The following is a 26,415-nucleotide window of genomic DNA, read 5'->3' as shown; positions in this document are numbered from 1 at the left end:
CCCCAGCATTGGCCCCACTCTGACATCAGTCTGGCACTGTCCTCTTGGAACCACCGCATTCCACTCCATGAACACCCACTGACAGCCAACATGCCCCAAACCCCACTCACCTTCCACACAGCACCCATCCAGCCCCCAACCTTCATGACTCTGACATTGTGACAATATCTTTGGTCCAAATCTGGTCTTTCTTTACCCTTGCCATAGTCTCTTTCCCTTGGTTACCCCTACTGGGTTCAGACCCATGACACTGTCCACCTGCAGAGCCCCACTCGTGGTCCTGAGGTCCTTCCTTGTTTCCTGCCAATCAGACCCTTCCCTTCCACCTTTCCTGCAGCTACTCTCCTTTGTCCTCTGTGGGGAGGATTGATCTTCTGGGGAGGATGCTCTTTGCCAACCACCTCTCGCTGTGTAATTAGTCTACAATCTCAGTTTAAAAAGATGGTTTTCTTAGTACCTAGAACTCAGCTCATGTCCCTCCTAACTTACCCCAATGCCTCTCAATCCCAACCCTTCCCTCCTGGCCAACCCTGTCAACTCCACACACACCCCAACCCGAAGCCCGAACCCAACTCCCACCCCATCCCCGCCGGATCCGTAGTAAAGAGCCTGGCCGAAAAGTTCTACCCTTGCCACTACATTCAAGGCCGCAGGAGCAGCCGCTGTTCCCGGCCCACTGCTAGCCACCCCTTATCCACGCCTCCTTTTCCCCATCCCTCTGCTCCTGTCGACTGGCCCTGACGCTGCTAACTGGCCTCCGGTTGGGACCTCTGAGGTCTGCCTGCATGCCTACTCTGCCACCTCCCTCTTATTTTTGCTGCTTCTGTTGGTGTCCAGCCTGTCTCCCTTCCACCACCCTCCACCCTCCATCCTGCCCTGGCTGGCTCTCTTCACCTTGTCTGACTCGGTGAGGGGACCCTCCTGTCACGCTGCATTAACGTCTCATGTTGACGTTTCTTCCCGCGACCTCTCCTCACGTGACGCATTGCTTCCCTTTCCCCAGCTGGCCCAGCGAGAGCTCCCAGCCTCTTTCCCAGGGCCCATGCATCTCATGTCAGAGCTCCCTGATGCCTGTCATGTAGTTGTATTCAGTCATCCCTTCTCCTTAGGGCTGTGCTCCCTCCTGTGAACTGCTCTCAATGCTCACACTCTTTCCATCCCCTCACTGAACCACGTTCGCTCCAGGAACCATCTGCTGTCTCTCTTCACGTCCTGCCACTGGCTCCCACCACCGCCTTCCCGAGGCTCCCTTTTCCCTAGCCTTGCCCTGTCTCGCTCTCCTTCCTCTTCTCTCTTGCCTTTACTCCAGCCACTGTCTAAGTGGACTTTACACAGTGCCACCACTTACTGCTCTGCTTCCTTCCTTCGCCTCCACTGCTTCCACCTCTCCTCCATGGGGCCCCGTGCTGCACCCCTGCCGATGGCCCTTGCCCAGCGGACAAGGTCCACATCCCCCCCTTTGCCCTCCTGGCCACGTTCCCCTCGCCACACCCACATGCAGATTTTAAGACCCTCCTCTCGCTCTCCATCCTGTTCCGCCTTGCCGTCTCTCTCATCCTTTGGATCAAGGCTCCCGAACAGGAACCCCCCCCTGCCTGTCAAGCCCTCTCTGACCCACCCCTTACTCTCCCCCTCTGTGCCCCTTTGCTGCCCACGTTATCTTCTCAGACTAGACCTATGACACCGCACTGGTTTGAAGGTCCCCCTCCTACCGTACTTCCCTGTCTGGAGTCACTCCACAGCATGCTAGACCTCTACCCTTTACAGACTCCTTGTAATAGCAGAAGTGGGGTTTCGGTGATCATCGTGAAATCGTCACCTCTGCTTTGGTTCCTGCTCGCTCGTTGCCATTTCTAAGCATGTTTGCCACCCCCATGCTGGACTCCGTCCACCTCAGTCCATCCTAACGTCCCTGAAGTCACCTGCCAGTGGTTTCTGTACAGGGTGCATCTTAATGTGCCACGCTGCCCTCTTTCCTCTGTTTCACCACCGTCATTGTGGCACCCCCCACTTGCTCCTGTGGGCCCAGGACTTCAAACACCTGCACTGTGGCATCTTGCATCTGGTCTGCTTCTGCTGTCTGGCCCCAATACTGCACCTGTCTGCCCTCTTGCCCCCTGGGATCTGCCAACGTCCCCACATCGGGAGCTCTTCATGCTGCCTTCCCCTTTTTTGTGGTGTCCCCTTACCGACTTAAACCCGTCTCATTCAGGAGGTTCTCTCCCCTCTTCCCTGTCAACTCTACCTTTCTTGTCCATCGACTTCCCTGACCCATCTTGTTCAGCCAGTCGACTACTCATGGCTCCTCGAAAATCCACTGTCTCTCACTATCCATGCTATGTGGTGACTGAACCTTACTGGGTCCATTCTCTACCTTGTCTCCCAACTCTTGTCCTCAAGAAATGCTCTACTTCATCCTCACCATCCCATACCATGGTGAATCCATCTACTGTCTGGATTCACTCCTAAGCCCCCTACCTTTGGGTTCGCCATTTTGGAGAAGGTCATTGTTTCTCTGGGCTTCTCTCTGACCTTTCATTGTCTCACCATGCCATGTACTGACAGAGTTGTCACCAGTGTTTTCAAAGTCCACTACTTCTATTGCCTCAACAACCTCTGTTCACCTCACAGCTCCCCCATAATCCTTGATTACCTACCCTGCCCGGCTCTTCCTCATTCATGGGTTTCCTAATGACTCTGGTCCATTCATGGGGACAAAGTTCTCAGATTCTTCATATCCACACCCTCCTTGGGACTTTTTGGCATCCCTCTTGGCCCACTGCCATCTCTGATCTCTCAACAAGCCACTCCTGCCCTAGCTGTCAGGAGCCATCACCTGCCCTTTCTCACTCTTCTACCTTATTGGACCACCTATCCTCTACTGTACTTTCCAACCTTTGGACACTGCACACCTGACCTACTGCCTCCTGTGTCTGGTTCCATCATCTCTCCTTGTTCGCTTCTCCACAGCATACATAGGAAAGGAAGGGTCCTACCTGAGCTGTGTGAAATTCTTTCAGCTACCATGTGACTCTTCCAGCTAGACTCAGTAGTTTTCTCTGCTGACTGCTCCCTTCTTAATGCACCACCCACCGCTCAATTCAATTCAGTCGTCTTTGCCTCTCACACGTTGTAATGAATCCGCACACTCCAACCACCAGCCCATACTCACATCGCTGTGGACCTAGGCGATGCTTTCCTCCTAGACCACCGCAGATGTCACTCCCTGTAGCCATTCATGTTCGATTCAGACCCCTTGTTGAACACTCTTCTGACAGCTCTTGGGGAGCGTCTTCCTCCCAATTGCCTATCGTTTTCCTTTCACCACAGTGCTTTTGCCTTTTGCCCTCCCTCCGCCCTCATGCCTGTGAACTCCAACCCAACACCATCGCACTCAGTCTCCACCTGCACAGTGCTCTGGGTTCTGCCCTTGTTCCTCCTTCTCTCCTTCCTCCCTCCCTCGCAGTCATCTGTCTCCCAGATGTTCTCCTTCAGCGTGGTCTCACCTTCCATCAGTTCCTTCCTTTCCTGTGGACATCCCATACGGTGCTCTCTGCTCACATCGTCACAACCCAACTTCCTTTTGGTCACCCATCCCACCTCTTTCACCTTATATCTCATGCATCCTCAATTCTGGGACCATCACCTTGGCCTTCCACTGCCTAGCCACTGTCGGTGATTCCCATCCCACCCCGTGTCATTCCAGGTGCCTTGTCGGCTACATCCATTTGCTCGCTGTCTGCCTGGTCCTGGCTCCTCTGCCCCCATGTCTGACAGTCTTGACTCTGATGGCTCCATCTACCCCGACTCAGGGGCTCATGCGCTCATGCTTCTCCTCTCTGCCCAGCTCTCCACTCTGCCCGTTCCACCCAGTGATTCTCACCCGAGGATGCATGACCCCCAAGGCAGCCTATCAGCATCATCTTTCGGGCGTGTTTTTGTGTTTTCTTTTTGGTTTGTTTTTGGTTTTGTTTTTGTTTTGAGCAGAGCACTGCTCCCCCTCAGATGTTTTGATAGGCCTCCCTTAGGGTCCATGCCCACAGCCCGCCCTCGGGTGAAATCCACCCTCCCACCCCCGAGAAGAATCACTGCTGTGGAAGCCCAGCCTGTCTCCCTGGGCTGCACTCATCCCTTGGGCACCTCTCACCTTCCATCGGTTGCCACTGACACTTGTTCCTCAAAAACCCCAGTATTAGCCCCACTCCGACATCAGCCCGGCACTGTCCTCTTGGAACCACCGCATTCCCTTCCTTGAACACTCACTGACACCCGACATGCCCCAGACCCCAGACTATATTAGAGCACTGTTCTTGTCACACGCCCTCCCCACAACACCCCACCAGCCCCCACCCTTCAATGACTCTCAGACATTGTGACCATACCTTTGGTCCAAATCGGGTCTTTCTTGGCCCTTGCCATTGTCCCTTTGCCTAGGTGACCCCTCCTCAGTTGAGATCCATGACACTGTCCACCTGCAGAGCCCCCTGCCCCCGCCGTGGTCCTGAGGTCCCTCCTTATTTCCTGCCCACCAGACCTTTCCCTTCCACCTTTCCTGCAGCTACTCTCCTTTGTCCTTTCAGGGGGCATTCACTCGTCTTCCCCACCCAACCCTGCACGTGTAATCATTCCACAAGCTCAGTTAAAGAAGATAGTGTTTTCATGCCTGGAGCTTGGCTCACGTCTCCCCATGCCCATCCCAATGCCCATTGAACCCAACCTGCCCTCCGTCCAACCCTGTCTAACCCAACCCATACCTGTTCCCACCCTCTCCCAGCCTCCCATACCGGAAGTCCAGCCTCCCTCCCAGTCCCCCTCCCCACCCCGTCCTGGCCTCTACCCCATCCCCAACTCCCACCCCATCCCCACCGGATCCGTAGTAAAGAGCCTGGTCGAAAAGTTCTACCCTTGCCACTACATTCAAGGCCTCAGGAGCAGCCACTGTTCCCTGCCCACTGCTAGCCACTCCTTATCTGTTCCTCGCTCCTCCTTCCCCATGCCTCTGCTCCTGTTGACTGGACTCTGATGGTCCTAACCTCCATCTGGTTGGCACCTGTGAGATCTTCCTGGATGCCCACTCTGCCAACCCCCTCTTATTTCTGCTCCTCCTGCTGGCGTCCAGCCTGTCTCCCTCCCACCACAATCCACCCCCCATCCTCTCCTGGGTGGCTTTCTTCACCTTCACTTCACTCTCTTCACCTCCCTTCACGGGAGGGGACCCTCCCGTCATGCTGCATTAACATCTCATGTTGACGTTTCTTCCCGTGACCTCTCCTCACGTGACGCATTGCTTCCCTTTCCTTAGTTGGTCAAGTGAGAGCACCTAGCCTCTTTTCCAGGGCCCATGCATCTCATGTCAGAGCTCCCTAATGCCTGTCATTTAGTTGTATTCAGTCATCCCTTCTCCTTAGCGGTGTGCTCCACCTGTGAACAGGTCTACTACTCACACTCTTTCCATCCTCTCACTGAACCACGTTCGCTCCAGGAACCATCTGCTGTCTCTCGTCACGTCCTGCCACTGGCTCCCACCACCGCCTTCCCCTGAGGCTCCCTTTTCCCTAGCCTTGCCCTGTCTCACTCTCCTTCCTCTTCTCTCTTCCCTTTATTTCAGCCACTGTCTAAGTGGACTTTACACAGTCCCACCACTTACTGCTCTGCTTCCTTCCTTTGCCACCACTGCTTCCATCTAACTTCCTTGCAGCCCTGTGCTCCCCGCCGCCCAGCGGACCCGGTCTAGATCCCCTCTTGGCCCTCTTGGCCACGTTCCCCTCACAACACTCACATGCAGATTTTAAGACCCTCCTCTCGCTCTCCATCCCATTCTGCCTTGCCCTCTCTGTTATAGTTGAATCAAGCCCCCAAAAGAGCCCCCCACCCATCAAGCCCTCACTGTCCCACCCCTTGCTCTCTTCCTCTGTGCCCCTTTGCTGCCCATGTTATCTTCTAGGACTAACCCTATGACACCGCACTGGTTTGAAGGTCCCCCTCCTACCGTACTTCCCTGTCTGGAGTCACTCCACAGCATGCTAGACCTCTACCCTTTACAGCCTCCTCGTAATAGCAGAAGTAGGGATTTGGTGATCATCACGAAATGTCACCTCCGCCTTCACTGCTGCTTGCTCCTCGCCCTTCTAAGTATACTTGCTACTCACAAAGGACTCCATCCTCATTAGTCCATCCCAAAGTCCCTAAAGTTACCTGCCACTCGTTTCTATACATGGTACATCTATTAACGTGCAACACTGCCTCCTTGTCTGTTTCATTACAGTTATTGCGGCCCCTTTCCACACTTGTTCACGAGGGTTCCAGGTCTACAAACGCCTTGGCTATGAGGTCTTGGCTCTGCTCTGCCTCTACCGTCTGGCCTCAATGCCTCACATGCAAATCTGCTTGCCCCTGAAATCTGCTGATATCCCAAAATACAGAGCACTTTAGGCTGCCTTCCCCTTGTCCATGGTGCCCCCTTTACCCACCCAAAGTCCCTCCCACATCCATGAATTTTTCTCCCTTCTTCTGTGCTGCCTTTCCGTTTCTCTTCCCTTCCACTCCTCTACCACCTATCATTCATGAGAAGGATTCAGTGTCTTTTCCTGGACATCTCCTCTCTTCATGCCCTGCTCTGATGCTCCCTCATTGCCATATTCATCCCTGACGTGCTGTACTGAATCCATCTGCCATTCCCATTCACCACTAAGACCCCTACCTTTTTGGCTGCACCATTTTGGTGATTGTTATGACTTCTCTACGCTTCTCTCTGATCTTCATGTCTCACAATGCCCCAGACTAACAGGATTCTCCCCAACATTTTCCATGGGCCACTATTTCTAGCACCTCATCATCCTCTGTTCTCCTCCCAGCTTTCCTGCGTTCCTTGATTACCTACACCACGATATGATTTTCCTCCTGCATGCTCTTCCTCACTCTTTTGGTCCCATCAAGGGGGCAAAGTTCTTAGATCCTCCACATCCATTCTCTCCTTCAGACTCTTTGCTATCCCTCTTGGCCCAGTGTGACCCTGATCCTCTCTGCAACCCTCTCCTGCCCTAGCTATCAGGTGCCATCGCCTGCCCTTTCTCACTCTTCTGGCCCGTTGGACCACCTCTCCTCTACCGTACTCGCCCACTTCGTGGACACTGTTCACCTGACCTCCTACCTCCTGGGTCTGGTTCCATCATCTCTCCTGCTTCGCCTCTGCACTGCATACACAGGAAAGGAACTGTCCTACCCGAGCCGTGCAACATTCTTTCAGCGACCATCTGTGACTCTTCCAGCTGGACTCAGTAGTCTTCTCTGCTGTGTGCTCCCTTCTTAATCCCCATCCCTCAGCTCACCCCAATTCATTCATCAATGCCTCACATATACTGTACTGAATCCGCACACTCCACCCACCAACCACTCATGTCACTGTGGACCCAGCATATGCTTTCCTCCTGGGCCTCTGCGAATGTCACTCCCTTTAACCTTTCATGTTTCCATTTAGACCCCTAGTTGCACATTCTTGAGACACTGCTCTCAGGGAGCCTCCTCCTCCGATTCTTCTACCTCATTCCTTTCACCACAGCACTTTTGCTTTCTGCCCTCTCTCTTCCCTCAGACCTGTGAACTCCAGCTTGACACCCTCACACTCAGTCTCCACCTGCACAGTAACCTGGATTCAGCTCTTGTCCCTCCACCTCTCCTTCCTCCATCTCTCCCAGATGTTTTCCTTGGTGCTGGCTCACCTGCCATTTGCCCACGCCCTTGCTGTGGACCTCTCACCCAGTGCTCTTTGCCCATATCCTCACAACCCACCTTCCTTAAGGTCACTACTCCCGTCTCTCTCAGGCTTCTGTGTCGTGCATCCTCAGTTCCGGGACCATCACCTTGGCCCTCCACTGCCTACCCGCTGTCGGTGATTCACAACCCACCTCACGTCATTCCAGGTGCCTTGTCGACTACATCCATTTGCTCGCTGTCTACCTGGTCCTGGCTCCTCTGCCCCCATGTCTGACAGTCTTGACTCTGATGGCTCCATCTACACCGACTCAGCGGCTCATGTGCTCATGCTTCTCCTCTCTGCGCAGCTCTCCACTCTGCCCCTTCCACCCAGTGATTCTCACCCGAGGATGCATGACCCCCAAGGCAGCCTATCAGAATCATCTTTCGGGCGTGTTTTTGTGTTTTCTTTTTGGTTTGTTTTTGGTTTTGTTTTTGTTTTGAGCAGAGCACTGCTCCCCCTCAGATGTATTGATAGGCCTCCCTTGGGGTCCATGCCCGCAGCCCGCCCTCGGGTGAAATCACCCCCCCACCCCCGAGAAGAATCACTGCTGTGGAAGCCCAGCCTGCCTCCCTGGGCTGCACTCTCCCCTGGGCGCCTCTCGCCTTCCACCATGTTGCCACTGACACTTGTTCCTCAAAGACCCCAGCATTGGCCCCACTCTGACATCAGCCCGGCACTGTCCTCTTGGAACCACCGCATTCCCTTCCATGAACACTCACTGACACCCGACGTGCCCCAATCCCCAGACTGTATTAGAGCACTGTTCTTGTCACGCGCCCTCCCCACAACACCCCTCCAGCCCCCACCCTTCAAAGACTCTCAGACGTTGTGACCATATCTTTGGTCCAAATCGGGTCTTCCTTGGCCCTTGCCATTGTCCCTTTGCCTAGGTCACCCCTCCTCAGTTGAGACACATGACACTGTCCACGTGCAGAGCCCCCGCCCCCACCGTGGTCCTCAGGTACCTCCTTGTTTCTTGCCCATCAGACCTTTGCTTTGCACCCTTCCTGCAGCTACTCTCCTGTGTCCTTCCGGGGCGGGGGTGGGATTCACAGCTCTTCCTCCACCCCACCCTGGACGTGCCGTTAGTCCAAAGCTCAGTTAAAACAGATGGTTTTCTTAGTACCTAGAACTCAGCTCATGTCCCTCCCAACTCACCCCAATGCCTCTCGATCCCAACCCTTCCCTCCTGGCCAAACCTGTCAACTCCACACACACCCCAACCCGAAGCCCGAACCCAACTCCCACCCCATCCCCGCCGGATCCGTAGTAAAGAGCCTGGCCGAAAAGTTCTACCCTTGCCACTACATTCAAGGCCGCAGGAGCAGCCGCTGTTCCCGGCCCACTGCTAGCCACCCCTTATCCACGCCTCCTTTTCCCCATCCCTCTGCTCCTGTCGACTGGCCCTGACGCTGCTAACTGGCCTCCGGTTGGGACCTCTGAGGTCTGCCTGCATGCCTACTCTGCCACCTCCCTCTTATTTTTGCTGCTTCTGTTGGTGTCCAGCCTGTCTCCCTTCCACCACCCTCCACCCTCCATCCTGCCCTGGCTGGCTCTCTTCACCTTGTCTGACTCGGTGAGGGGACCCTCCTGTCACGCTGCATTAACGTCTCATGTTGACGTTTCTTCCCGCGACCTCTCCTCACGTGACACATTGCTTCCCTTTCCCCAGCTGGCCCAGCGAGAGCGCCCAGCCTCTTTTCCAGGGCCCATGCATCTCATGTCAGAGCTCCCTGATGCCTGTCATGTAGTTGTATTCAGTCATCCCTTCTCCTTAGGGGTGTGCTCCCTCCTGTGAACTGCTCTCAGTGCTCACACTCTTTCCATGCCCCACACTGACAGGGTTGTCTCCAACATTTTGCGGGCCACCACTACCATCACCTCGTCTTCCTCTGTTCTCCCCCCACCTCTCCTGCGTTCCTCGATTTTCTTACCCAGGCTGTGCTCTGCTTCTGCGCGTGCTTCCTCACGTCCTTGGGCCACTCGTGGGAACGAAGTATCTTCATCTCTACATCCCTTCCCTCCTTCAGACTCTTTGCTATCCCTCTTGGCACAGTGTGACCCTGATCCTCTCTGCAACCCTCTCCTGCCCTAGCTATCAGGCGCCATCGCCTGCCCTTTCTCACTCTTCTGGCCTGTTGGACCACCTCGCCTCTACCATAGTCGCCCACTTCGTGGACACTGTTCACCTGACCTCCTACCTCCTGGGTATTGTTCCATCGTCTCTCCTGCTTCGCCTCTGCGCTGCATACACAGGAAAGGAACTGTCCTACCCGAGCCGTGCAACATTCTTTCAGCTACCACCTGTGACTCTTCCAGCTGGACTCAGTAGTCTTCTCTGCTGTGTGCTCCCTTCTCAATCCCGAACCCACAGCTCAACCCAATTTAGTCGTCTGTGCCTCACACGTACTGTACTGAATCTGCATGCTCCACCCACCAACCCATGCTCACGTCCCTGTAGACCTAGGCGATGCTTTCCTCCTGAACCTCCGCGAACGTCACTCCCTGTAACCAGTCATGTTTCGATCAGACCTCTCGCTGCACGCTCTTCTGACAGCTCTGGGGGAGCGTCTTCCTCCCAATCTCGTATAGTTTTCCTTTCACTGCAGCGCTTTTGCCTTATGCCCTGCCTCTGCCCTCACACCTGTGAACCCCAACCCGACACCAGCGCACTCAGTCTCCACCTGCACAGTGCCCTGGGTTCTGCCGTTGTCCCTCCTTCTCTCCTTCCTCCCTCCCTCGCAGTCGTCCTCTCTCCCAGATGTTCTCCTTCAGCGTGGTCTGCCTTACCGTCTGCCCCTTCCTTCAGCGTGGACATCCTGTCCACTGCTCTCTCTTCACCTCCTGACAACCCAACTTCCTTTCGGTCACCACTGCCATCTCTCTCAGCCTTCTGTGTCGTGCATCCTCAGTTCCGGGACCATCACCTTGGCCCTCCACTGCCTACCCGCTGTCGGTGATTCCCAACCCACCCCGCGTCATTCCAGGTGCCTTGTCGGCTACTTCCATTTGCTCACTGTCTGCCTGGTCCTGGCTCCTCTTCCCCCATGTCTGACGGTCTTGACTCTGATGGCTCCATCTACCCCGACTCAGGGGCTCACGTGCTCATGCTTCTCGTCTCTGCGCAGCTCTCCACTCTGTCCCTTCCACCCAGTGATTCTCACCCGAGGATGCATGACCCCCAAGGCAGCCTATCAGCATCATCTTTTGGGTGTGTTTTTGTGTTTTCTTTTTGGTTTGTTTTTGGTTTTGTTTTTGTTTTGAGCAGAGCACTGCTCCCCCTCAGATGTTTTGATAGGCCTCCCTTGGGATCCATGCCCGCTGCCCGCCCTCGGGTGAAATCCACCCTCCCACCCCCGAGAAGAATCACTGCTGTGGAAGTCCAGCCTGCCTCCCTGGGCTGCACTCTCCCCTGGGCGCCTCTCACCTTCCACCATGTTGCCACTGACATTTATTTCTCAAACTCCAGCATTGGCCCCACTCTGACATCAGCCCAGAACTGTCCCCTTGGAACCACCGCATTCCCTTCCATGAACACTCACTAACACCCGACATGCCCGTAATCCCAGTCTACTTTATACAGTTATACCTCATTTTCTTAGGTTTGTCCTGCCTGTTCAGTAAGAACCATTATTCTTGATGTTACTTTCATTTCTTTTTAGTTAACTCTCTATTCTATGCCTCCTTCTTTCCCTGTTTTAATTTTACTTGTTTTCAAAGTGCTTAGTCTTTACTTTGCTTTTAGAACTTTGAAAGTCTACTCATTGAAGCACTCATTCTTTTCCATATTTAATATTTTGCAGGAGAGACTCCAATCTTTTCCTCTCATCACTTGTTCTTCTACTCCACTCTCACTGCAAGAGTCTTAATTTTTTTCTCTTCTAGATCTTGTCAAAAACTTGAACCTTCCTTGAACTCACCTATAAAAAGGTACATATACTCTTAATCCCCTTCTTCTTATCAGATTTCCCTCTTACTCCCATTCAGTATTTTCTATTTTGTCATTAATACTTCCTCCTATCTTGTACATACCGTGGCTAATTTGGCAAGACTCTCTCCACCACCCCCTTAATTTACCTTCTCTATGCTGTCATCCCTCTCGTGCATTGCTTTCCTGTACTCTTAATTTTTTCACTGTCTCTGTATATGGTATAATCCATGCAATTTTCCTTGCCTCTATTCCTCTTTTATTTCCATTATTATTGAGGACATTTTCATCTCATTTTTGTTTTTTCTCAGGGACTCTCTTATTCCTATGTGTAACTCTATTTTCACAGATCCAATCTGTACCTCTCTCTCTTTTCTCTGCCATATTTAAGCCCCTTGCCTTATCCTGCCCCCATTCCATAATTTCTCCAGTACCCTCTTTCTGACGAAGTTAGAAGTCCTTTCTAGATATGGATGTGCACTTTACAATTCCACTCCTTGGCACCCGTTCCCCCGTGTCAACTGAATTCCTCCTTATCTATTTCTGAGCTACTATTTCCCCTCCTTTGTTTGGAAGTGGATTAAATGTACAACTCAATCTATCTTTTCCACTTTGCCTTTTTCTAATATTCCATTATAATGCATATAATTGCCTTCTGACTTATTTCCATCCTGCCTTCACTTTCTTCAATACCTTTGGCCCATCTTTAATCCTATATCCATGTCCTTGATTTATGCAGTACTTCTATGGCCCTCATGTTTCTGGGTCTCCTTATTGGGAAGTTGTTTTACCCTTTATTTACTCTAGCTACTCTGAAATGTTGTCTAATCCAACTAGGGCTCTTTTTACTTGGTTTCTATCATCTATATTCTTTCTTGTTCCATTAGATACAATTATAGTGCCAAACCTTGTTTTTCAGTGTCATTTACCACCTAAAGGTAAATTTTGTTTTTCCACCCATTTTCTTGTTTTGTTTTTTTTTTTCTATTCTGCCTTTTGTTAACCATCCATATACCAAACATGTATTATTCTCATACACTCACTGATACCTTCCTCTTTGGTTCCTCTTTTTGTTCTACATTCATTGTTCCATCCATTTCCATATTTCTTCTTTCCTACATATTTTGCTGAATTAACTTTGGTTTTCTATTTATTCCTTAGTAGGATCCCTGCAACTTGCCTTGTTTTAGGTCCACTTCACTGAACCTGTCTCTAACCTTTCTATCGACCCCACTTTTTATGCAAACACACTTTCCTGGATACTGTTCCTCATATGTCTCAGTTTTAGTTATCACTTTATCTGTCCCCCGCCTCTGTCTTCCTTTAAGAAGTGCCTCACCACCCAATTCTCTTCCTGATTCACTGCTTTGTAAGTATAAGCAATTTTCATTATCCTTTGTTTAAAATATGCTGAATAACAGTTTTTGTTAGTAAATGCTTATATTGCAATATCTTAAATTTGAAAAAGCCCTCGACCATCTCCCTTTAAAAAACCCAACATATTTTCTCAACCATTACAAAAATACTATTATAAAAACTTTTAAGTATTTCTTATAATATAAATCATTTTAAAGGACAACTACATAATTATTTAACATATAATTCACTCATTAGTGTGCATGTTTGTATGTAGTACAAAATGATCCCATACTATAAGACTGTAATTGCATTCTCCTTTTACACTGCAAGGAATAATGAAAAGTTTTCAAGATAAATATAACAAATACATATACATTTTTTTAAATGAAATATATATATATATATAAGAAAATTTTTAGAAACATTTACTTACCGATTGGAGAATTGCTTGAGTTGTTCCATACATATTGTGGGGAAGGTGATGGGAATAATGCACAACACTTTGAAAAACCTTGAGCATAGGTAGAAGTATGACCTATCGGCAGAAGTATGACCACAGCAAACACATACCATCCCAAACAGACTTGTTTGAAACTAAAAGTTTTTGCTAGCACAAGAATGCTAACTCACTGTACCAAGTTTCCCAAACACATGGAGATATATGGATAAAAACTTTTCATGTTAACAAGTATTTTGATAAAATGAGTAGATAGCTGATGATACCTGCCTTCCTCATTCTGGTCTCAGTAATATTTGCCATTTTGCATCTTGCATATTCCAAACCCAGCCCGATTCATACATCCCCTTTCCAGCCAGCATACACTCTCCTTTCCCCTTTCCTCTTTTTTCATACCAGTCTTTTCAGTTTCTTCTCTCACACTTTCAGCCAGTCCTAGTATGATTCCTTAACTTCTTGGCAAATTTAACATCACACTAATAGGCAGGTCTTCCATACTCCTTTTGAATATTTGCCCTGCCAGATCTTAAACATTTTACATATCTTTCACCCACTGACTCTATAATATATCGATGAATGCAGGATTATTCTCTTGAGGTTTACCTCGTTATGATCCTCAACCACTCCTCAACCAATAGCATTCATTTGTTCTACAGAAAAAGTATCTAATCCACACCTTCTTAAAGGTCAATGGTGATGTTTTAAGGTTTCCACCAATGGCTTCTTATCAGGATTTATCTTAATCCATCTCCTTCTAACCTTTCCTACCAAGCAATCACTTCAGTCATAAATTTCCCACTAAGAGTTCAAGAGCCAGCCTGCCCAACTCCTATTCTCTTGCAGGCCCAGGATCCTCTCCCATTTTATACACAGTTCTGCAATCTGACAGCTCTGATTACTTTCATTCACACCTGATGTGTCTTGTTGCCATTACATCTATTCGAAACTGCTCTCTAATTCATGCAATGCCCCTTTATTTACTTGCCATTCTGTCATGACCTTTGGCCTAAGTATGCAGCAATAGCCATTTCTCCCATCAATATCTGTGACTATTGAAATAACATTCCATCTGTAAGCAACTTGAACATTGCTCTTCTATTCCTATTCTCCTTTTGCTGCAAACTCCCTACATTTCCTCCAACATTCCTTCTTCTTTCTGCTATATCATTTCAGTGAATCTAATCATCTCTTCTAGATATGTGTACTTTTGATATTCAGCACTCACAATTCAATCTTCTTCCGTCTTCCTTATTTCCTACACTCTTTACTGAGTCTTTTTCTACCAGCTATTCAGTCTGGACTTTCCTGGGATTCCTGCTCTGGCCCATTTTAAGTCCATCACATTTCACGTCTCTCTAACCTCCCATTCTACTGACTACACCGATGGCTTCAAATCTTTCTCCAACAAAGCTTTCTGGACAGCAACACGCCACACTCCAATTCTTGTGTAGCCACGTTCTCACTTCTCTCTTTCCTCCACTGATTGACATCTGGCTTAACATACAACCCTTCACTGAACTTCCAATTCTGATATTTCTCAGTGTTCCTCACCCTGGCCCTCTTTAATGCCCTTCTTGTTTAACATTATGTAAAACCACATGCTCTGCACCGCAGCTAGATCCTATACTCCCTCTCCTTACTTAGATTTCAGGCCCAATTTTTCTCTACCTTTTCCTTCTCTTTTTTTAAATACATGTCTCAATAGTTTTTCTCACAGCCAGTTCTACCATAATACTTTAATTTCTGAGCAGACTTGAACATCATACTTGAACAAGTTCTTCCTGATTTCCTTTAATTATTTGCTATCATATATATTAACATCTATAATATTTTCAGCTTCTCTCTCTATAATAGTGATGGATACATTATTCTTCTCTTGAGATGTAATCTTGAGGTATACTTCCTTAATGATACCCACCCACCTCTTATTAAATACATCTTGGGCCGGCCCCGTGGCTTAGCGGTTAAGTGCGTGCTCTCCGCTGCCGGCGGCCCGGGTTCGGATCCCGGGTGCGCACCGAGGCACCACTCTTCCAGCCATGCTGAGGCCGCATCCCACATACAGCAACTAGAAGGATGTGCAGCTATGACAGACAACTATGTACTGGGGCTTTGGGGGAAAAATAAATAAATAAAAATCTAAAAAATAAATAAATAAATAAATAAATAAATAAATACATCTTACTAAATACATCATCCTCTGACCAGATAAACCACCCACCCACACTCTCTAGTTGGTCAAATGAATGTCTTTCAGGTTGCTATCAATGGCTTTTTATCAAGATTCACCTGATTCATCCTAATCTTCCACCCTAACCTTTCTTAACTAAGCCCTTTAATTAAAATTTTCCATCTCCCCAAAATTCGTACACATACTACCCCACTTCATATCTTAACTTTATGTGGTATTTGATTGAGATTTTTTTTCAAGAAATAAAATACTGCACATATAATTGAGTCTTCCTCTGTACCACTCCAGAATCATTAACCTCTTCCTTAAGAGTAAAATCACTACATAATTTGATACTTATCCTCATACATACTTTTATAATTTTAAAAAATATTTATATATCCATAAGTAGTATGTAATGCTATCTTTAAGAGTTTTAAATATATATATAGAAATTATATTTAAAAAAATTTTTTTCCCATCAAGACTTCAAGAGCTGGTTTACTTTCTGACTCCTATTCATATGCAGGCGTTTACTTCTCTCATCATATATTCCCACTCACTGCAACCTTCAACACCAAACACTGAAACCAGTTAGACCCCTTCTGAGATCTGACAGATTTCTACATTCTGGGTGTCTTTAATCCACAACTTATTTGCCTTTTTAATCCACAACTTATTTGCCTTTTTGCCACTCTGACTACTGAGATCCCTCCTCTAATTCATGCAATCCTCCCATTACTCAGATTAAAACCTTCCTCTTCTTTCTTATTCTTTTATGCTCTATGCTTTTATACCATATATCACGGCAATGGACACAGTATTCTTCTCCTGAAGTTTACTTCCCTCATGATTCCCAACCACTCCTCAAGAAATGCAAATAATCTTCTCTATAGACAAACCATTTACCCGGGCTCTCTAATTGGTCAATCCTGATGTATTTTAAGGTTGCTAGCAATGTCTTTTTAGGAAAATTCATCTTAATAAAACTCCCTTAAACTTTCCTATTAACCAAGTTTTTAATTAAAAATTTCTACCCATAGCATTAAGGGCTAGTCTGCTCTCTAATTCCGCTTCCTATCCAAGTCCTTGAAACTCTCTTAGATACACCACTCATTACCATTGGGCCTTCCCAAACAATCTGACCACCTAGGCCCATTTCAAGATCTCCATTCTAGGTCTCTTGGTTATACACCTGCTCTGCATTGTTGCCTCTCCATTTACTCTTAACTCTTCTCTAATTCATACAATGGTCCTTCTCTCAGCCATCAGACTCTCTCTTCCTTCTTCCATCATAACCTTGGTCTAAGTATGGTGCCATAACCCACCAGTCAATATCTGCCATTCTTAAAATCATCCCTTCACATCTGCAGGAACCTTCCCTTTGCTCTTCTATTCCTTTCCTCCTTGTTCCTTATTTTGCCCTAGAGAAACATGCTGCCTTATCTTCTGTGTCCCTCCTTCTGTCAGCTACCACCTACATACACATCATTCTTACAGATTCAGTTATCTCTTCAAGATATTCCCCTCGTGTTGGGCACTCACTGCTCCACCCACTGCCATCTCCCCTTGTGTCCTGCGTTCCTTACTGCATTCGTTTGTACTCTCAGTTCAGCATAAACTTCTATATGATTCTTGCCACTGGCCTGCCTTTTATGTCCATCCCACTTAGACTACTTCTGACCTTTCGCCATACTGACCACACCCATTACTTCCAGTATTTTTCCAACAAAGCATCCTGGTCAGCAAAAACTCATACTCCAGTTCTTACTTTGCTACATTTTTACCTCCCTCTCTCTCCTTGTTAATACAGACCTCTGACAAATTTCTAGCTCCCATTTCCTAATGTTCTCATTTAGCCCTCTTTAAATGCCCTTCCATATTTGTTATTTTTCTACACTGCATGTTCTGCACCCTAGCCTAATTCACACATCCCCTCTCCTTAATTAGCTTCCAGCCTCCATCTTTTCCTCTCTCCTTCTTTGCTAGTTTTCATACAAGTCTCCTCAGTTGCTTCTCTCACTTTCTGCAAATCCTAATACGTTTCCTTAATTTCTGAGTATATCTTTAACGTTCTTTTCATAGGACATTCTTTCCAATTCCCCTTTGGACATTTCCCCATATATGTTAACCTTTCATAGTGATGAATGCACATTCTTTCTGAGGTTTCCTCCACTCCTGAACCCCACTCTCACATCTCAAAACCAATTTTCTACTCTTTAGACAAGCCTTTCCCTTAGATAGCTTCTAACCTGTCTTCTTCCTTTTCCATCATGACCTTTGGCCCAAGTATAGTATCAGTGACAATTTCTACATCAATATTAAGTAATACCTTCTCATCTGGCAGCAAATTTAACTTTGCTATTTTACTCCTTTTTATTTTGCGTTATAAAAACTCTATCTTATATTCAGCAACCCTCCTTCATTTAGAGACTTTGTACATATCATTCCCATAAATTCAGTGGTCTCTTCTGGATAAATAAACACCTCATATTCAGCACGCACTGTTCAGTCCACTGTTCAGACTTTCCAAACTGAATTATAGGTCCATCCCACATAGCCTCTCTCTACCCTCCCTCTTCTACGAAGCTTTCCGAACAGTTCCCTCTTATAACCTCACTTCTTACTTAGCTACATTCCCTCCTTCCTCTCTCTGAATGGTGTGATCTGGATTAACAGAAACTCACTCTACCCAGGTTTCCACCCTCCCCTGTCCAGTCTTCCTCACTCTGCACTCCTTAACGCCCTTACCCTTCGGCCATGTTACCATCCTGCAAGTCCCCACCCCAGCCTAATTCATATGCTCCTTTCCTTTTTAGCCTCCAGTCTCTCCTTATCTACTCTCCTCTCGTACAAGTCTCCTCAGTTGCTTCTCTAATTTTCAGCTAATCCTAATATGACAGGTTGCTAGCAAAGACCTTTTTATCAGAATTACTCTTAATCTGCCTTCGTCTAAAGCAGTGGTTCTGAAACTGCAGCTTGTTAACACAAACTGCTGGGCCCACCCCAGGTTTCTGATTCATTGGGTCTGGTGGGGCTCAAGAATTTATATTTCTTTCTTTTTTTTTTTTTGTGAGGAAGATGGGCCCTGAACTAACATCTGCCAATCCTCCTCTTTTTTTGCTGAAGAAGACTGGCCCTGGGCTAACATCCATGCCCATCTTCCTCCACTTTACATGGGACGCCGCCACAGCATGGCTTGACAAGTGGTGCGTCGGTGCGCGCCCAGGATCTGAACCGGCGCACCCCGGGCCACTGCAGCAGAGCACACGCACCCAACCACTTGTGCCACCAGGCTGGCCGGAGAATTTATATTTCTAACTAATTCCTAGGTAATGCCGATAGAACACATTTTATGAAGCACTGCTCTAAACTTTCCCCTCGACCAAGCCCTTTAATTAAAAATGTCCCCCCAAGGCATCACGAGTGAGTCTACCGTTCCTTTTCAGGCCTTTTTAAATCTCCTATTATATGTACTATTCACTGAAATCTGGCTAATATTTGACCAGTTAGGCCCATTCTCATATCTGACAGGATTCCCCATTCTGGGAATCTTTATGTTGCTTGTGGTTTTTCATATCACCATGCTACCTACTCAGAATCTCTCTCTATACAATGCACCTCTCGGCTTTAACCTTCCTCTTTCGTGCCTTTTGGCTCAAGTATGGGGCCTTCTCCCTCCAGTCAATACCTGCCATTCTTCAAATGACCTTTTAATCTGGGACAACTGTAATGTTGCTCTCCTCTTCCTTTTTGTCTTATTATCTATCTTGCCCTAAAGAATACACTAACTTATCTCCAGCCTCCCTTCTTCATTAGGCTACCATCTACATTTCATTCAAATGGCCTTGGTCTCCTCCTGAACAGCTCTCCTTAGCCAGGTCCTCTCCCCAGTAGCTGTTTCTCACTTTCAGAAAATCTTCACATGATGGAGTAAATTCTAAGATTAACTTTAATGTTGTACTTGCATGATATTCATTTGTATCTCCCTTTGGTGGTTTGCCCTCCCTCATCTCAACTACATATAGTATAATCTCATCTACCATCTGTACATGGAAATAACAAATGAAGTTTTACTCTTGAGTTGGGTTCCCAACATGATCTCTGGCCACTCATCTCCCAGTATTAGTCATCCATACTGCAGACAAACTACTGAAGAGATTTATCCTGGTGCCTTTAAGGTTGCTGCTCTGGCTTTCCATCAGAGTTCACCTTAATCCAACTCCTTCTAATCCTCCTAATTAAAACTTCCCACCAAAATTTCCCATTACTTTTCAGGCCCTGTTCTTCTCCCATTATATATACTGCTTTTCATTTTTTTTTTTTTTTTTTTAAAGATTTTATTTATTTATTTTTTCCCCCCAAAGCCCCAGTAGATAGTTGTGTGTCACAGCTGCACATCCTTCTAGTTGCTGTATGTGGGACGCGGCCTCAGCATGGCCAGAGAAGCAGCGCATCGGTGTGAGCCCGGGATCCGAACCCGGGTCGCCAGCAGTGGAGCGCGCTCACTTAACCACCAAGCCATGGGGCCGGCCCTATACTGCTTTTCAAAGTATGGCAAAAAGGCCCAACATTTGACCAAATAGACCCATTATAAGATCTTATAGGATTTCCCATTCTGGGAAACTCTATTCCTCACCCTCTCCACCCACGCCACTCCAACTACTCTTCATATAGTACTCCCTTTATGTAGTTTCCAGTCTCTCCTTTCTTATTTGATTGTGATCTTTGGTACAAGTATGGTGCCATATCCCTCCTGTCAATACCTGCCAATCTTCAAATAACTCCATCTCTTCAGCAGGCTCTTCCACTCTTTTCCTGGATTGACCCTAGAGAAACACCCATGTTACCTACACAGTTCACTACCATCTTTGTATCATTTCTCATGGATTCAGTAGTCTTTTCTTTCATCTTCCTTGTTTTCTCTATACTGTGGTAAATACAGTTGCACTCTCAGTTCAATCCAGACCTTCATAGGATTCCTGCCACTGCCATGACTCAGATCCATCCCATTTAGACTCTTTAACTTTTTACTCTCTTGGTCACACTTGCTTCAAATAAGATTCCCAGAGGGCACTCCCTCATAACACCAATTCCTATTTACCCACTTACTCTTCACATTCTCTCTCCTTTGGTTGTAATCTAGCTTAACTCACATCTCTCTACTTAATATGCAACTCTGCCATTTTCCAGTGTTCCTCATTTGGCCCTCTTTAATGCCCTTCCCTACTCACACCTTATTTTCTGCACCCCAGCTTAAATCCTCTGTCGTCTCTGCATTCTTAGCTTCTAGACTCCATCTTCTCCTCTCTCTCCTCCTCCATGATATTTTCATACAAGTCTCCCTAGGAAATGTCTGTCACTTTTAGCCGGTCCTCACATGGCAAGGTAACCTCTAAGAGCAGCCAACTTTCAGGCACACTAAGCAATAACGTACCATGTCTTAACTAGCCGTCATCCTTTCACCTTACCATCTCTCTTCAGGACGAATGAATGCAGAAACTTCTCTTCAGATGTACTTCCCTCATCGTCTTCCCCCATCTAATACAATAATTCTATTCTCTGGACAAACCACCTATTCACACCCTCTACTAAGTCAAGCCTAATATCTCTAAAGTTGCCAGCAATAGCTTTTTATCAGTATTCATCTTAATCAGCTTCCTTATAAATAAACTTTCTTATCACCCAAGTCCTTTAATTAACAATTTCACTCCAAATTGGTGCTTCAAGGGATAATCTACTACTGCCTCCTACTCGAGTCCTTGCTCCCCACACTTTCTTTGTACTTCTCATTGCAATATGGTCTTATACCCCAAATGTAACCAATTAGACTGTTTTGAGCTCTGACAGGATTCCCCATTCTGGATCTTTATTCCACACGTGCTCTGCTTTGTAGGCCCTCCATTATATAGTACTTCCTCTTCTTTGCCTCCAGTCTTTCTTTTCTTTCTTGTTACATCATGACTTTTGGCCCAAGAATGATGTCTTATCCTTTCAGTTGATGTCTGTCATTCCTTAGTGACTCCTTTTCATCTGAGGGCAACCTCAGTGTTGCATTTCTGTAGCCTTCCTCCTTTTCTCCTAATGTTTGTCCTAGAGACAAACCATATCTTCAGCATCCCTCCTGCCATGTGTCCAGCATTCCCATGGATTCAACGCTCTTTCCTGGTGTAGACTCCTCATTTTGGGCACTCACTGCTCGACTTGCTTTCATCTTCCTTGATTCCCTCCATGCTCTACTGCATCCATTCCTTCTCAGTTCAGTCCAGACCTGCATGGACTGCTGCAGTTAGCCTGTTTCAGATCCCTCCCTTTTACCCCCTTTCTAATTTTTGCCCCATTGACTACATCCTTTTCTTTAATTATTATTACAACAAAGCTTTCTGGAATCTCCTTATAACCCTGTTTCTTAGTCAGTCTCCCCTCCAGCAGTTGAGACCTAGCAACCCCACCAAATTTCCCTCTCTGCCATTAGCCATGCTGCATGTTCTCTACCCCAGCCGAATTCACACGTCTCTCTCCTTACTTAGCTTCCAACATCGATCTTTTCTCTAATTTTGTGTGGTCTCTCTCATTTTCAGTCAGTCCTCACAAGACAAGCCTTATTTCTGAGAACAGGCATGGCATTCTTCTCTTATTCCCTTTGGTTATCTGCCTCACTTTGTTCATGAAGCTCTCATCTGTTCATTATGGCAATGGATTCAGTATTGTTCCGTGGAAAGGCCCCCTCTCACCTCCTCTCCTCATCACCCAATGTTAGTCATCCTCTCTAGCAACACTGATGGATTGCTGCCAATGGTTTTTACTGGAGTTCACCTTAGATTCCCTGTAACCTCTTATTGTATCAACCAAACTATTTAATTAAAAATTTGCCACAGAAGTTTCAGGAACCTTGTCTCTACTAATACCATTGCTATTTGCTTCCTTAATCCGTTTCTCTGTATCACTTACTTATATGTAAATAAGTGTCTTCTGTCTTTACTTATACATAAAATGCAACCAGTTTGCCCCAGTCTGTGATCTACCATTGTTCCTGACTCTCCTTACTCCTCTTCCTCATTTGCCTGTAGCATCCCTGCTTAATCAGAACCAAACTGGGGTTCATATAATCTTCTATTTCTTAATGTCTATCCTGTCTCTCCATTCTTATTTGATCCATGACCTTTGTCCCTACTATAATCCCTTATCTCTCCTTTTGGGTTATTTTTTTTTTAAATACCTCAGCTGACCCCTTCTGGGTTTGTGTTAACTTATACTTTTTTCTTTCTTCTTCCTCCTTCCTCCAGCAGAAAACCCTAGCTTAATTTAACCATGATCATTCTTTCATCAACCCCTAATGCACTGAATAGATTCTGTAGTCTTGATAGGTATACTCTTTCCTATATGGGTCACCCCACTACCATCATCTATTTTTAACATACTCTATTAAATTTATTTGCTCTCTGAATTCAGACCTAGTCTTCATAGGATTCCCATCACTGGCTTTAATTATCTTTAACATTTCAGTCTCTTGACTGCCTTGGCTCACCAGAGGCTGCTAGAAAATATCTAGTCTCTTTCATTTGAAATACATGGTACATCAATTTCATTCCTAAACAAATTCTCTTCTCAGTACCTGTGCATTAGCAAATCGCTTACTGTTTTCAACTACCCCATAGCCTTTCTGGCCTCTTTCCTTTCCTTTCCTCTACTTCCCAAAGCTCTTTCACATCTTTTGAGATCCAATAAAACAGTTATATCCTTTCAAATTTTTTAAGATTTTCCCAGGCTGTTAATCCTGCACTCCCACACAGCCCTCTATTAAAACTTACATTAAAGAACCTACGGCATTGAGTTGTAATGTCATAGGCATACAGGTAGATCACACACACACACATCCAGTCTTATTTAACTCCTAACCAGCTCTTGGAGAAAGAGGTCATGTCTCAGTCATCTTTTTATCTAAGGATCTAGCACATTAGTTTATACCTTTACATGTAATGTCAACATGTACTAATATTTACTACAAGTTTGGATGGAGGGAGTTTAAAGCAGATGAAAGTATTACTACCTAACCTGTCACAGATGGTCCTTGTATCTGAGTGTGTTTTTTCCTGTCCTTGCCCACCTCCCAAATAACTTTCTAAGTCCTCAGTTTCCAATATTTTTTGTACCTATAAGCCTTTTCCAGACCATGGATTAGACCCTAACTGCCTTTTCTTCATCCATGCTTAATAAATCCCCTCCTTCAATTTGGAAAATCCTATCTTCTTTATAGAAGACTTCACTTTCCAAAAATGAGCCCCTTACTTCCATTTCTTATTACTTCTACCAGTCATCTCAAAACATCTAAGCGCCCACTTGCTTTTCCATTTTAAGACAGTCACTTTACCAATACTAGAACTTCATTACTGACCCACTCACTGCAGGTTGAAAGTTGACATAAAGCTAGTTCATTCTGGTGATCTGTGGACCCACTACTGTCCATCCACAATCTGAAGATAATATTGATACTCTGATGTACTTGGTCGGTGTTAATTTAATGATCTGTGTGCTTTTTACCACGGGTATTTTATGCTTTTTCAGCTCCTAAGGTAGTGGTTCTTACATCTTTCAACACGTAGACCCTTTTGACAGTCATGGCAAAAAGCCCCCAAAAGCATCTCCCCTGCTGCTTTCTTTATCCCAATACAAAAACAGAGTTTTGCCCATGTCGTCTTTCCCGTACTATTCCAACCCAAAGCAGGGGATAGATTTTAAACTCATACTTTGTGAAACTACCTTTTTGACCAGCCTACAGGCTGCTTTTGAGAACCACTACCCTAGAAAACAGTCTGCGTGTTGCACTTTGTAGTATAGAACACAGTGCCAAGTGCAGGTGCTGCTTCCTAAGTTACTGATGGAAACGTGGTGCTTGCATTACCCACTGACACAGGCTTGCCTACTTTCTCCTCCAGTTGCAGGCACCTTTAGCTGCACCATGAAGTTTACTGTCCGGGACTGTGACCCTGACACTGGGGTTCCAGCTGAAGAGGGGTATGATGATGAGTACGTGGTGAGTCTCACCTGCACAGAGACCCACTTTGACACCCTTGCACCATTGAGGGACTTCTGCCCAGAGAGAACATTTTTCTAGGAACATCTGACACAAACTTATGGGGTTTTATTCTTCTCAAACATATTACCACTGAGGAGGACCTGGACTAATCCTCCTCTGTAATGGGAGTGTGTCATGCCAAAGAGAAATGAGATTTATAACTTCATAATTGATTAAAACAAACTCACTCTTTTTTATGTCTATTAATAATAGGAATAATTAAGAGATGAAAATAATTACATGATTTTCATTGAGATCAGTTTTATTTAAAGTATTGGGGGGGTTTGTTTTTTTGTTCAGCAGCTTTTAGTTTGCTTATAAAGTAGCCATATCATGGACTGAAAAGCCTTCACAGAATGCAGGGAAAAGTTTTAAAAATATCAACCTGTTAGTGGAGACTAAGGTCAGAAGGCCCTGCATGGTCTGAACTCGGTGGTTAGGTGTGACATGACTGCTTTGTATCCCAGGGCTGCAGATGTTGATCTGAATATGGCTCTTGCCAGATGTCCTATTTTCTTGCTTTCCTTTGCTAATGCCTACATCATTAGATTTATCCAGATTACAGAACTTAAACTAGTTTGGCAGTGACATTTTTCCTAGGCTCCCTCAAAAGATATGACACAGAATGATAAAACCATATTAATTAGTCCCTTCCATCTTTGTTCTGTAGTGAGGGGACTTTCATTTACTGACTCCTGTTTCCTTGTTCGCCACTAGCTGGAAGATCTTGAAGTGACTGTGTCTGACCACATTCAGAAGGTCCTGAAGCCTAACTTTGCTGCTGCCTGGGAAGAGGTGGGAGATACCTTTGAGAAAGAGGAGACCTTTGCCCTCAGTTCTACCAAAACTCTTGAAGGTGAGAATAATTTTGCTATCAGAATATTACCTGACAGCAGTATAAAACCTAATAGGCATATTTGTTATTCCAAAAGAACTCATTTTTCTTTAAATACTTCATAAACTATTTCACTTAAAAGGCCAGGACCCTGTCTGTATCATCTAACTGAGGCAACCAGTTTCTGGTCCAGTAGCTTCCCTCCACACACTACCAACCCCTTTCACCCCCCAGCTCCCAGCACTAGATACTAGAGCAGAGGCAGATCCCTATGCGACCTTTACTGATACTGTTGCATCAATCTTCTCAACACAGAAGCTGTCAACAACATCATCTCATTTCTGGGCATGCAGCCATGTGAGAGGTCAGACAAAGTACCGGAGAACAAGAATTCCCATTCCCTCTATCTGGCAGGTAAGAAACCTCCATCAGATTTCCCCTTTATTTTGTTGCAAAGTTTAATAGCAAGGGATGTGCGTGGACACCTCATGCCCTGCTCTTGCCCCATTATCCCATTATATGAGTTACAATTTGAAGCCCCATCAAAATGAATAATTTGTTTTAGATGTTTAATTAATTTGCATGTTTGTCTGAGGTTGTTCTTTTAAGATGTACATTTGGCCTAAAACACTTACTTAAATCTCTCCTGCAGATACCAATGCCACCATGCCCCCCACTTTGAGTACTCCAAATCAGTATTATTGAATACCTTCTATGTACCTGGTATTATGGGAATATAAAAGATTATTTAGATTTTGTATGTAGGACTCAATTCCCACCATAAACACAGATCTATAGAAAAGCTAAACTAAACTAATAGAAAGGAAATGCAGG

The 26,415-nt window shown here is 46.2% G+C and overlaps 1 protein-coding gene across 1 annotated transcript in view; it reads left to right on the top strand.

Annotated features, from left to right (window-relative positions):
- COPG2 (coat protein complex I subunit gamma 2) overlaps window positions 1-26,415 on the top strand; it is a 134,132-nt gene that overhangs the window by 106,575 nt on the left and 1,142 nt on the right. The window contains exons 21-23 of the mRNA XM_087430765.1: window positions 24,607-24,704; window positions 25,464-25,602; window positions 25,897-25,995. Coding sequence (XP_087286891.1) covers window positions 24,607-24,704; window positions 25,464-25,602; window positions 25,897-25,995 — 336 coding nt within the window. The remainder of the gene's footprint in view (window positions 1-24,606; window positions 24,705-25,463; window positions 25,603-25,896; window positions 25,996-26,415) is intronic.

The sequence above is a fragment of the Ceratotherium simum genome, chromosome 1 (genome assembly GCF_057802395.1).
Source record: "Ceratotherium simum simum isolate JZ-2026a chromosome 1, ASM5780239v1, whole genome shotgun sequence".
Taxonomy (NCBI): domain Eukaryota; kingdom Metazoa; phylum Chordata; class Mammalia; order Perissodactyla; family Rhinocerotidae; genus Ceratotherium; species Ceratotherium simum.
This window is presented reverse-complemented; position numbering and strand designations above follow the sequence as displayed.